The sequence below is a fragment of the Branchiostoma lanceolatum genome, chromosome 7 (assembly GCF_035083965.1).
Source record: "Branchiostoma lanceolatum isolate klBraLanc5 chromosome 7, klBraLanc5.hap2, whole genome shotgun sequence".
Classification (NCBI taxonomy): Eukaryota; Metazoa; Chordata; class Leptocardii; order Amphioxiformes; family Branchiostomatidae; genus Branchiostoma; species Branchiostoma lanceolatum.
Window position 1 is genome coordinate 23,326,692 of NC_089728.1, and position 14,063 is coordinate 23,340,754.

Below are 14,063 nucleotides of genomic sequence, written 5' to 3' on the forward strand. Positions count from 1 at the left end.
TGTGCATAAAATAAATTCTTATGTTTTGACATTAATACATTTTCACAGTGATTCAAACATGCATTTTTCATCAAATATTTGTGAATGCCGAGCAGGGCTGTGTCCAGGACCCGTCCCTCCGTCCCAGGACGGAAATTTGCTTATCGTGGCGGAAAAAAAGGTCACCTTGTCCGTCCCTAAATGGGAACTTTCTGATGTAAAATTGATGAAAATGCATTTTTGTAGGCTTAAAATGACAGATTTAACAATAAAAATTTTTAATATTTAATCTTAAACAATGAGTTGGACAGAAAAAAATTCAATGCTGGAGACAGCCCTGATGCCGAGGCACATCTGACACTTTTGTACTTTGAAAAAGAAAGTCTCTCAAATAGCAGAAGTTGGGCAGTGCCGTGGGCCATCTCGTGTGAACAATGAAACCAGTAATACTTGATGAACGCACACTAGGTGAGAAAACAGTCAGAACCAACATACGCTGGGATGAAAGATTTGTCCTGTACTCAACGTTCTGCAAGGTGTTTCTTTCAATCTTTGCAATGCTGTTTATTTTCATGGTTTACTGCTGACAAGTGATTCAGTAAATAGAACAGCTAAAGATGGCTAGCATGTCACTGATGGTTTTTAAGACAAGTATTCTTTTATTTATTCTTCAGGCCTTCTCCACACTGACTTATAGTATAGATTTTTTTTTTCATCATTAACCTTCTCCCAGCTACCTAACTCTGTAACTCTGTGCCAAATGGCTACTTCAGTGTGCTAAAGGTTACCATCACTTTTGGAACATATACATGTATATAAATAATTGTATTACATTTTGTACATGGGTACATTAAATAAGACTTAATGTTCATTAGACATCATATAATTCCCCTTTTTTGAGATCACAGTAAGCTCAACTATGCACACTACAAGCCATGACGCAGTTTGTAAGATCACAATACATGTAGGTGTCATATATGTCATACTGTCATATTTTCCATGTTCTACAGCATGTGTTCTGAATGGCCTAGAAGTTAGTAATACCACTTTCTATAATCATCTACATGTACCTGTCCTATATTGTATATTGTACGTTTTAAGGGCCCCTATTGTAGGATCTGAACAAGGGAAAGGTCAATCTTTGGTCATCTGCATCAGTTGAATCTACCTTTTCACGCTGCCTAATGATATTCACTGAGAGGAAGAATGCAATATGAAACATACAAACTTGTCGAATACCTAGGTAAAGGAAGGTAAAACTGAGGTAAAGAAGTCACGTAATCTTTTTGAGGCCATAGGGGCAGCAGGTTCACTGTTTTGAAAGGCAGAGCCCATCCCTCTCCATGTAAGTCAGGTACCATTTTTACACCAGGGTGGAGTGAGGAAAGTTGTGTAAGTGCCTTTCTCAAGGACAACGTCTAGCCAGGAATCCAACCTCTCGACCTCAAAACCCACAAAACGTGGCATTTGTTTGCAAATTGGCTGTTTTGGTCCAGAGTACCTGACTACCAACTGAAGGGAAAAGGTACAAGACTCATTATCAAGTGGTCAGCATGTTGCTGGGATGTATTGGGCTCTTTTACACCATCTCTCCATCCAGGAGTAGATCAATATATAATGTACTAGTTGTCTTTTGGCCACAGATAAACACTTGATAAAGTGACAAATGCATCTGAGACGTTGTTATAAATGGAAACATAACTTGAAACTTTGTTCTGGGAAAAATTTCAAATTTTGGCAATAATTTTCTACGACTGGCTGTAATACCATCATATTACTCAGTAATGCATCATGTCTACATTCTACGACCATTCCCTAATGCTGCTTGCCTCAAATTCACAACTATTGTGAAGACCTTTACACATTCTAGTGCTGTTCGTTCTAGTTTCACAACCATGATATACAGACTAAGACTTTGTACATCTTTACTTACTGTGTACTATTAGATACACAGAAACATCCTCACTATTAAACTACACACATTTCTTCTCTACTAGTGTCCTGAAGATGACACCATTGTGTCTGAAATTACTTTATGTAAACTCGGAAGACAGACGTCCATAATATTCAAAGACTCTCCTAATAATATCAAGGAATAATTAGGTCTACAAGAAAGCAGCTGTTGTCAAAATAAAAAAGAAGTGAAATTCCAATATACAATGTCATGTTTGTAGCTGCAGTATAATAAGAGGATTCAAGCGCTTAGGTATTCATCCTAAGGGCATACTTACACCAACATAAGATATGCTCCTTTAACTACACCACTGGTAATGAACAAACTCAATTTTCTGATGCAGGATTTTGCCAAGATTTCCACTGCAAGAAAACAATGGACTTAACCAACCATAAAGAACAAGTCTTTGTCATGGAATGAGCAAATCCACCACTTATCCATGACATAACTTATGCAGAAAGGACACAACTTGGAGAGCTGTGGAGAAAATGTTGCAGAAAGCTCAAGGCGTCTTACTCATTTGATCCAGTCCTCATCGAGTCACTTGTCCTATCTGTATAAAGTTATGTAACAGAAGCGGTGGATTGACAAAGCCTGGTGATGTACAGTTTCTTGTGATGGAATCACATGTCAATCCTGCTTCAGAAGTCTACCAACACAGATGAACTTTATAACCCAATTTTCTACTGACAGGGCAAGCGTATGAGTGTTTCAGTCTGGACAGGTGTGTTTGGATCTACAAGATGGGAATGTAGTTGTCGATCTTGGTCCTGTGTCTCTGAGCGACACACTCGGCGATCCACACGATGTTGCGACATTCCTGCTCCTTGAGCTTAATGTAGGCATAAAACACTCCGAAGTGGTACTGCTGCATGAAGGCATTCACATTGAGCTCCACCTGCAGGGAACAGACAACATCATGGGTTCAGCAGGGAAACAAAGCTAGTTACCTAGTCTAGGCTTATCAGTCAGCAGTTATGATTAGTGTCCAGCAGTTAGAATTAGTGACCCTGCCTCTGGAGTTCAAATCCTGGTGTTGCCGCTCATTCAACATGCAGGCTACTGGAAAGGGTCACTGCCGCTAGGATGGGACATTAAGCCATGGTCCACTGTTCATTGTGCTTGTCTGAGAGAGCTAGGGATACAGGAACCTGTATGTACCACATGTATGTGCTAACATCCTTCCTCAACCAGTGGATGATGAGCTCTCACAGCCAACTCCACTGGTTCAGGAGCACTCTAACTTGATGACCAAAGCATGTACATGTGTTAGGGTTAACACTATCTTAAACATTGCAAACTTTCCTACCTTGGATCAACAACATTCAAAAAGTATTTTGTCTCAGAGCAAGAGCAGTATGTCTTACCTCATGCTCAAAGAACTTGTCCTCCAGAGTCTTGTCCCCGGGATTGTTTCCTGCTCCCTCGAAGAGTGGCTTGTACTCCTGAAACAAGAGGTATGGGAACTTTATTTTCTTTAGCTGATATTTGTCAATAGTTATTTAACATTACTGATTCACTCCAAAATCGTGTTTTTGTTGTCATGCCTGTATCACATGAGTTTCATGTGCCGCTCAGTGTTGGTTAAATTGACTACAACATTCATTTGTATTCTTCAACTGTGTCAAGCAAGCCATGGGACAAACAGCAACTTGACTTTAAAAAGTGGGAGCATTTGTCTTCCACTGTCTCGAAAAAAGAAGTCGGACCCAAATAAGATAGAATTTAGTGTCAGTATTTGAACTAGAATAGTCACATGCTATATTGTTACCAATGTCTGTTCGTCCTTCCATGCTTCATGTACTTGCAATTAGCCTACGGGCAAGAACTTGCAATAAACTTATTATTACTATTTTAATAGCTGTTTCCTTGTAAACTACTTGGAGAATTTATGTGCATTTTTTTTCCAAATATATATCAGTATACATGTATGTCATTCAGGTAGAGCACAAGAAGGACAAAGACTCAAGTCGACCATAACACGATTCTTCATCATAGACCTCAGTATAGATACATGTACATGCTCGCACGTAATGAGAAATTAACAGTTCTCCAACTCAAGGAATTTTACTCACCGTAATTTTCGTACTTCATTTCTCATCATCTACATGTAATTTACCAACATTTTAAAAATAAATCGGCGACAATTGGTATTGGTTAGGTACCCTCCACCAATGTTGTATAACTGAATGTGCTCCTGACATCTATGATGTTGAGTTGAAGATGGACAGTTACTGCACACTTACTCCGTAGTACTCCGCCACTGCCTTGACCTGGTCGTAGTCGTCTGCTCGAGCCAGTGCGGCCAGTCCGTCGGGGTGGAGCTTGCCACAGCGGGGGTACAGCTTGGACCGGTCATCTTTGGTCAGCTCGGTCCCGAAGGAGTTGATGGTGATGATGAAGGCTCGGCGGTCTGCTTCAAACTGGGAGGATGACAGAATATTCAATCTTCAGTCCATCCCACTTTGTCAGATTGGGTTCTTTGTTTGCCGCTATTAGACAAATTTCTCAAAAATTAATGTATAAAACAAAAATTCTTGTGACTCTTTTACTTTGAAGAGTATCTAGCAGAAAAGTCTCCCACCTCTAGAGCTCTGCACATAAACTCAGATGTTGTCCCACCCAGCTGACTGCAGAACTCATAGAAGGCCTCCAAGTAAGCCTGTGTGTTCAAACATACTGATGTCAGAAACAAGTCACCAAATAGTCAACACTGGTTCTTCTAACAGGCTGGAACAATTACACATGTAGAAATTAACCTACAGTTACAAAATTAATGTCTCTTAGTCCACCTCATAACTAACGATACAACATATGTAAGTATGTATCGTTTCCAGTAACCAAAACCTTTAACTGCAATTTGAACATCTAAAGTCCCTGCAAATGTCCAAGAAGATACAATTATGCATACATGTAGATCATTAACTCTCAATGTACTTTACATGATAGGAATAAAAAATTTCAAGTTTATCTACACAAAAGTGTAATCTTGTGTAGTGGTCTTATGATACACTACATCATGAAGTGTATACTGCCTGGGATTGAATCATAGCAGCTAACTAGTAAACTTAGAACTTTAGAACTAGACATAGAAACATTTTCATTTATGACTGCCTTCTGGGTTCCAATCCCTATCCATGGGACAGGCACCTATTTCCTCGCTCTACTCAGGTCAAAATGAGTACCTACATGTAGCTTCTGTTAGAGACATCATGTTGGAGGGGACATAAAGCCGGAGGTCCCGTGTTTGAGGAGAGTCACACCCCAAGACGGTTCACTTGTGAATCAAACAGATGTTTACATCACATACCTTGTACAGGGTGTTTCTGATGATCTCAATGTTCAGCTCATCCAAATCCTGCTCAGAGATGCAGTCCACAAAGAACGGAGCTAACGTTGAAGACAAAAATGTAACATTATAAGCCTTCAACACTTACACTGACATATGAACAAGTCACTTGAAAAATGTCCAGACTACATGCATGATGAGACTAGCTGGTGACACCCTTCTGAACTTACTCAGCAAGGACATGATTTGCACTGTCACAACTTTCACACTTTTCTATGCCACAGCGTGGTTGTACTGTGCAGATACAGATACAGAGCAGAAAAAATCTGGTTTGCCGTAATACAGGGATGCGTACCTAAACCCACGTTCAGGTTCAGGTCCAAATCCAGAGGTTTAGGTTCAGGTCCGGGCGTAACAAGTCCGAACCTGAACCCATGGCACATTTCAATAATGTTACAATGGCATTGAAGCTTTAATAAAAAACTCCAATTTCCTAAGTTTCAATAACACTTTACTATTACATATCGACATTAAAGGAGCAAATATACGATGTCGTTGTGTGGTGATGAGAACTGTAGAAAATCCAAGCCCAAATAGACTGATCCTGACTGTCCATCACAATTAGCGGTTCTACCAATGAGAGAGTGACTGCATGTCCGTCAAATTTTTGCATTTTTATGTTATAATTTTGCATTTCTACGTGTTGACAGAGGTGGGCGGGGCTATGGTATCGGTCAATTTTTTACGTGAAACTAAAAGATCACCATGTAGCTTATTTTTGTGCCGCTTTTGAGCACCTTTGATAAGAAATCCGCACGCAAATGTGGTTAACAGTGGCATTAAATGTCAATTTCATCAAGATTACAGCAACTAGAATATTTCCAGTTTTCAAGCCTCATAAAATGCTCTGGGTCCCTTTAACAAAGACTATATCAAAGACACGGCATAACTGCAGATTGAAATAAACTCAAACTGGTTTGTTCACTGGTAAGTTCTGACACAACAGTGCAAGTGATCCCAGTAAGTAATTGTAAGGTAGTGGAGTCTTCACACCAATTCACTTGACATCTGACCCAGTTTAGGGATGTGTATTCAAACTCACATTCAGGTCCAGATTCGTATCACTGAGTTTATTTCTTTTTACAAAACGTTTTAATGAGTCCAGATTCGGTTCAACGTTTAGGTATGCATCCATACCGGTATACTTACCTAGCGGTGTGTCGATAAGTATGGCGTTGTACAGTTCGGCGGGCGTGGCCGCCACGTGGATAGCCTCCATCTGCTCAAAACTACCCAGAGGATGACATTTAGTGATGAGCTCACTGATTGGTCTTTGGTGCAACGTCCCGGTGATGAGCAGCACAATGTTGTCAATCATGTAGCTGTACCTGTGGGGAAGGACAGTCATTATACACAGCTGTACCTGTGCCACAGTGGGGAAGGGCAGTCATTATACACAGCTGTACCGGTGGGGAGGGACAGTCATTATACACAGCTGTACTGGTGGGGAGGGACAGTCATTATATACAGCTGTACCGGTGGGGAAGGACAGTCATTATACACAGCTGTACCGTTGGGGAAGGACAGTCATTATACACAGCTGTACCTGTGGGGAGGGACAGTCATTAAACACAGCTGTACTGGTGGGGAAGGACAGTCATTATACACAGCTGTACTGGTGGGGAAGGACAGTCATTATACACAGCTGTACCGGTGGGGAAGGACAGTCATTATACACAGCTGTACCGGTGGGGAAGGACAGTCATTATACACAGCTGTACCGGTGGGTAGGGACAGTCATTATACACAGCTGTACCAGTGGGGAGGGACAGTCATTATACACAGCTGTACCGGTGGGGAAGGACAGTCATTATACACAGCTGTACCGGTGGGGAAGGACAGTCATTACACACAGCTGTACCGGTGGGGAAGGACAGTCATTATACACAGCTGTACCGGTGGGGAGGGACAGTCATTATACACAGCTGTACCTGTGGGGAAGGACAGTCATTATACACAGCTGTACCGGTGGGGAGGGACAGTCATTATACACAGCTGTAATTGTGGGGAAGGACAGTCATTATACACAGCTGTACCAATGGGAAGGACAGTCATTATACAAAGCTGTACCTGTGGGGAAGGACAGTCATTATACACAGCTGTACCTGTGCCACAGTGGGGAAGGGCAGTCATTATACACAGCTGTACCGGTGGGGAGGGACAGTCATTATACACAGCTGTTACACAGCTGTACCTGTGGGGAAGGGCAGTCATTATACACAGCTGTACCTGTGGGGAAGGACAGTCATTATACACAGCTATACCTGTGCCACAGTGGGGAAAGGCAGTCATTATACACAGCTGTACCAGTGGGGAGGGACAGTCATTATACACAGCTGTACCTGTGGGGAAGGGCAGTCAATATACATAACATAGCTGTACCTGTGGGGAAGGACAGTCATTATACACAGCTGTACCTGTGCCACAGTGGGGAAGGGACAGTCATTATACACAGCTGTACCGGTGGGGAGGGACAGTCATTATACACAGCTGTACCTGTGCCACAGTGGGGAAGGGCCGTCATTATACACAGCTGTACCAGTGGGGAAGGACAGTCATTATACACAGCTGTACCGATGGGGAGGGACAGTCATTATACACAGCTGTACCTGTGGGGAAGGACAGTCATTATACACAGCTGTACCGGTGGGGAGGGACAGTCATTATACACAGCTATACCTGTGCCACAGTGGGGAAGGGCAGTCATTATACACAGCTGTACCTGAGGGGAAGGACAGTCATCATACACAGCTGTACCTGTGGGGAAGGACAGTCATAATACACAGCTATACCTGTGCCACAGTGGGGAAAGGCAGTCATTATACACAGCTATACTGGTGGGGAGGGACAGTCATTATACACAGCTGTACCTGTGGGGAAGGGCAGTCAATATACATAGCTGTACCTGTGGGGAAGGACAGTCATTATACACAGCTATACCCATGCCACAGTGGGGAAGGGCAGTCATTATACACAGCTATACTGGTGGGGAGGGACAGTCATTATACACAGCTGTACCTGTGGGGAAGGACAGTCATAAAACACAGCTGTACCTGTGCCACAGTGGGGAAGGGCAGTCATTATACACAGCTGTACCGGTGGGGAGGGACAGTCATTATACACAGCTGTACCGGTGGGGAGGGACAGTCATTATACACAGCTGTACCAGTGGGGAGGGACAGTCATTATACACAGCTGTACCGGTGGGGAGGGACAGTCATTATACACAGCTGTACCTGTGAGGAAGGACAGTCATTAGACACAGCTATACCTGTACCACAGTGGGGAAGGGCAGTCATTATACACAGCTCTACCGGTGGGGAGGGACAGTCATTATACACAGCTGTACCTGTGGGGAAGGGCAGTCAATATACATAGCTGTACCTGTGGGGAAGGACAGTCATTATACACAGCTGTACCCGTGCCACAGTGGGGAAGGGCAGTCATTATACACAGCTGTACTGGTGGGGAGGGAGTCATTATACACAGCTATACCTGTGGGGAAGGACAGTCATTATACACAGCTGTACCTGTGCCACAGTGGGGAAGGGCAGTCATTATACACAGCTGTACCGGTGGGGAGGGACAGTCATTATACACAGCTGTACCGGTGGGGAGGGACAGTCATAAAACACAGCTGTACCTGTGGGGAAGGACAGTCATTATACACAGTGGGGAAGGGCAGTCATTATACACAGCTGTACCTGTGGGGAAGGACAGTCATCATACACAGCTGTACCTGTGGGGAAGTTAATTACAGTACACACAGCTATACCTGTGGGGAAGGACAATCATTATGAATTTCGAGCCCTGTGTAGCATGCATCCAAAAACTACCGAAAATATAAGCTTCTTGCTATTAATTGGCGAAGGTATATGATTATGTCATGACTCATGAGGCAATTTGACAGAAAGAACCGGAGTTGAATTGAAGAGAGAGGAATCCTCACGTGATGAAGTCCATGAAGGTACAGAGCGGCTCCACTGATTGGTTCCTCATGTGCTGGAACTCGATCACCATCTTCTCCTTCAGCTTGTCGTCGATCACGTTGACAGTCAGCGGAGACGGCTCATTGGCCAGGAAGTTCCCGTAATCAGTGCTGGCCAGGTGCAGCTTGAGATCTGTGGACATGTCAGAATATTTGATCTGTGTTTTCAGGGAGGATTTCAGTGACTGGACAGAATGATTCGGCACCAAGCCTAGGAGGAGTTTCGACTTACACTAACCGTAATCAACTGTGAACTCAACCAAAACCTAATTCTAACCCTAACTTTAACCATAACCCAAGTCGTCCTGGACCTGGTGCCAAATCGTCCTGACCGCCTAAGTTACACCCCCCCCCCCCGGTGTCGACCGATGATGATGATGAGTAAAGGGCAGCAGTCAATGTGAAGCCAAGAGGAGGGGTGAAGTTGGCTATTACATACCTGCAGCTGTAGGATCAATAATATCATCAGCATGTCTTTAAATTCAAGCTATCATTTCAAGACAATTTCATTTAAACTTGAAACTGATACAATGATTTCGTCCTCCACACAGCCCCACTCCCTACGTCTTCCATTTCTTACAACAGAGTCAAACCCTTCACTATTTCAACTTGATTTACCCCCAGATAACCCCGCGAGGGGCAAGGTAGGGGGGGAGGAGGTCCCAGGCTAAGGCGGGCAGGCCTCCAGCCTGGCGTGGAATGACTCAACGGTGGGAGCCGTAACAACCGCGCCAGGCAGGGCGTTCCACTCGGGGATTGTGCGGGGGAAGTATGAATATTTGTAAGAGTCTGTCCGGGCGTTGTTATGTGGTTGACTAGTCACTAGTTATAGACAATTACGTTTGTATAGTTTAGTCTAGCCTCTTTTATACCTATTTTGTACCCTGTTATTTTATGTATGTTGTTTGCAATTAGCCTTTGGGCAGGAATTTGCAATAAACTTATTAAATAATTATTGTATAACATACTGGTATGTTGTAGCCGTGGCGACTGACAAAGGGAGTTTTTGCTTGATATTACATATACTTTCCCTTCTTAGTCGTGGGGCACGACAGAATTTGTCTTCAACTCTAGCGACGCCGGCCTTCTAACTTGCACGCCGGGCCCGATTCTTGTTCTCCCTGAACTCCCAACGCCCTTACCTGTGACGCCGGTCACTTAAGCGACGCCGGAAACCCCATGTTAATCCACAACAGGGCTTGATGCGGCAGAAGTCAATGGAAAACAACATCGGGTCCGCCATTTTTGGTTTGAAAATACAAGGAGGGCAACGTCATCGCTTGTACAGCCTGATTGGTCAAGCCCAGTCATGTGAGTAAACGCACCAATCAGGCACCTTGTATTTTCGGACCCGATGTTGTTTTCCATTGACTTCTGCCGCATCAAGCCCTGTTGTGGATTAACATGGGGTTTCCGGCGTCGCTTAAGTGACCGGCGTCGCAGGTAAGGGCGTTGGGAGTTCAGGGAGAACAAGAATCGGGCCCGGCGTGCAAGTTAGAAGGCCGGCGTCGCTAGAGTTGAAGACAAATTCTGTCGTGCCCCACGACTAAGAAGGGAAAGTATATGTAATATCAAGCAAAAACTCCCTTCGTCAGTCGCCACGGCTAGGTATGTTGTTATCAATGTCCTCGTTTAACGGCTTATATTATAGACGTGGTCTCTAGGCGCTGGTTCACTTGGGTCAGATTCATGTTGATGATCTCTCTAGGTTTTAAACCAAGCTGGTCTGTCGTTACGTAATGGGTATAGAACAGAATAGCTATGATAATTTGTGGGAGGGGGGCGGTGTGACACCATGGATGGCTCGTGACGTGTGGGTTGACCCCGCCCGTTTCTATGTAACGTTGTGAGTACATGTATATCACATGGAACGGTTATCAACTCTATGGGGAACTGCGAGATGATAATTGATACGAATATATCTAATTTTCCAAAAATAAAATATTATACAGCTAGCTGCGCTCACCTTCTAGAGTTTCGCACTGTACGAGGTTGGCGTAGTCAGCCCGCCTCAGGATCCCTCCCTTGAAGCCGCGCACCAGGCCCTCCAGGTACCCGTTGTCTATGTTGAAGTATAACTCCTGCATCGCCATGATGCTGCCTGACTTTGCGACGGAAGAAGAAGCCCCACAGCCCGATAGAGCAGACAGAAATGTCGGAGTGATCAGGACTGATCGGTCACCTGGATCACATGATACATGCACATGACGTCATCATCACAGGGTGGTGCAGTTCTAACCCGCACGCATGGCGGCCTCCAAGCAGAGGTTTCGGTCGAGTAGGGTAGGGTAGGGGTGTCCGGGATTTTTACGTCTGTCGGACCGAAACCTCTGCTTGGAGAATGGTTCGTGCTGCCAACAAAATCCTCGGGCGGGCGGGGCTGCGCCATACCCACATGACGAGCTCCTCCCATTCTCTAACTAAATACAAAGGTTCCACCAGAAAGGTGTCAGGAAGTGTAATTTGCCCAGGCCATGCAGTGTTCTTTCCACTGTACTACCAAGGAGGTTTTGGTACTACTAAGGTAGATCAGAGATTATTGGTTATTTTTACTATTTTCCCAGCGATCCGCGGAGCCTGGTAGAGGCCACCATTTGGCCATGTTGTGTTGTGTTGGTATTCTCCATTCTCTATTCTTCGTTAAAAATCCCGGACAAAACTACCCCTCTCGACGCCGCACCGACGGTGCACGTGCGAGGATCCCGCCACGTATTAGCGGTGTCCACGCACTGTTTGCTTGTGAGGCAGGAATTAAATAGTGCGTGCACACGACCATTTCCGCCCTTGGTCAAATGACCGAAGTGGCTGTGTGCACGCACGACCACGGTACTTGTTTTTGGCAGTATTCTCGCGATCTGTCCGTAGGAAACAAATGCGTGCACCACCGGTGTAAATGGCCCAAGCCACGCGCGTGCAACAAATGACCGAAGTGGCTGTGTGCACGCACGACCACGGTACTTGTTTTTGGCAGTATTGAGCCTGCAGTATTCTCGCGATCTGTCCGTAGGAAATAAATGCATGCACCACCGGTGTAAATGGCCCAAGCCACGCGCGTGCAACAAATGACCGAAGTGGCTGTGTGCACGCACGACCACGGTACTTGTTTTTGGCAGTATTGAGCCTGCAGTATTCTCGCGATCTGTCCGTAGGAAATAAATGCGTGCACCATCGGTGTAAATGGCCCAAGACACGCGCGTGCAACAAATGACCGAAGTGGCTGTGTGCACGCACGATGTAATTGGACCTCACAAATAATCAGTGCGTGCACCGCCGCCAATACATGGCAGGATCCACGCACGCGTGCACCGTCGGTACGGCGTGGCCGAATACACGCGCGAGCAGCGCCGCGAGTAATCGACCTATATCGGGTACACATGCCTTCTCTCGATCGAAGCCTCTGCTCGGAGAATATTGTGTTGGCTCTATTCACTCTGCAAATCCGGGCAATCCGCACCCACGCGCTACTATGATCGGGGTGTCCATGGCCGCATCCGCTACCGATATCCCCAGTGCAGTACCTCTGAGAGTAATCTCAGATTATGTGCCCTCCTGTTGATAGTAGAATCAATCTCCAAGCAGATGTAGAAAGGCAAAATCGAAACGTGTCCCAAGCTCCCTGTTCTGCAGAGCATCCGGTCTTTCTTTAAACTTACCATGTTTGTTTGCTTAGTATCTCATTGTGCGAATGTTTGGTCATCATTGTGAAAGTTTTTAATTCAACTTTGTTTCCATACTTTATACACCTAGTGACAATAGGCAGTGACTACACCATAACGGATGTTACATGTAGCCTACATGTAACATCCGTTATGGTGTAGTCACTGCCTATTGTCAGAAGCACTGGTGCAGCAAGGTTCCTTCAACGCTTCTAGCAGTTGAAATGTTACTACAGCGGACTCGCTATGTACTGTTTCTAGTGGAGGTTTCTAGTGTTTCTACAAGTCAGGATGTCAGTGTGGAGGTGTGAGGGAGTGTGGAGGTGTGAGGGAGTGTGGAGGTGTGAGGGAGTGTGGAGGTGTGAGGTGTGGAGATGTGAGGGAATGCACACCATTCCTTTGTGTCTGTTGTCATCATGTGTCACAATAACCGGTGTGGAGTAAGCACCAGTTGTACACACTTATTTGTAAAGAATTCCTGGGCAACAATGAGAATAGATCGAATAGTCTAGATATGGAGTAACTTTCTTACTTCCGGACTATACATATATATATAAATGTCATTGAATCGAATTGAAAGTTATTGACAGGCCATGTCCCATGTTTCCACAACCTCTGAGCCGCAGAACACGGTGGATCATCATCATCATGTCCCGATTGCAGGTTGAAATACTTATAAACTGTACTTTCATTGACACTGATTTGCGATATTCCTGTGCTTGGAGAAACTTAGTATTAACCCTTTTTTAAACTTTAAAAGCAGGAGCTTCGGGATGTAAACAAAGCAACATCGGGGATGTAACCAAAGCAACGATATGGTAGTCTTGAACTAGAGAAAATCTAGCGCATTGCTAAAATACGGTCAGGAAGAAAACGTCCCAATTCCCCTACATACCTCTACTTGGAGGACAGGAATGTACTCTCCTAATCTAATATCCCCTGACATAGTGACATGCGCAATGTGCGCTGTGTGGGAGACCACGATTGTAGTTCTTTATTTCTTTGTGCGTGAGTGGTCTTTTTTAGTTGACGTGTTTATTTTTGGGCAGGTGTTTGTCGTTTCTGCTGAAGCGTATATCAAACATATTTCCCTTGTAAATTGGTTGATGTCGTCGGCTTTGCTGTTTATCTTGGTGT

General features: G+C 44.6%; 1 protein-coding gene across 1 annotated transcript; it reads right to left on the minus strand.

Annotated features, from left to right (window-relative positions):
- Positions 1–615: 615 nt before the first annotated feature.
- LOC136438212 (V-type proton ATPase subunit d) lies at positions 616–11,452 on the minus strand. The gene is made up of 8 exons (XM_066432969.1): positions 11,237–11,452; positions 9,232–9,403; positions 6,432–6,610; positions 5,244–5,323; positions 4,518–4,595; positions 4,180–4,356; positions 3,301–3,378; positions 616–2,831 (listed from the first exon to the last, which is right to left on the minus strand). The coding sequence occupies exons 1-8, from the start codon at positions 11,361–11,363 to the stop codon at positions 2,670–2,672; spliced, it is 1,053 nt and encodes a 350-aa protein (XP_066289066.1). The 5' UTR covers positions 11,364–11,452; the 3' UTR covers positions 616–2,669.
- Positions 11,453–14,063: the final 2,611 nt, after the last annotated feature.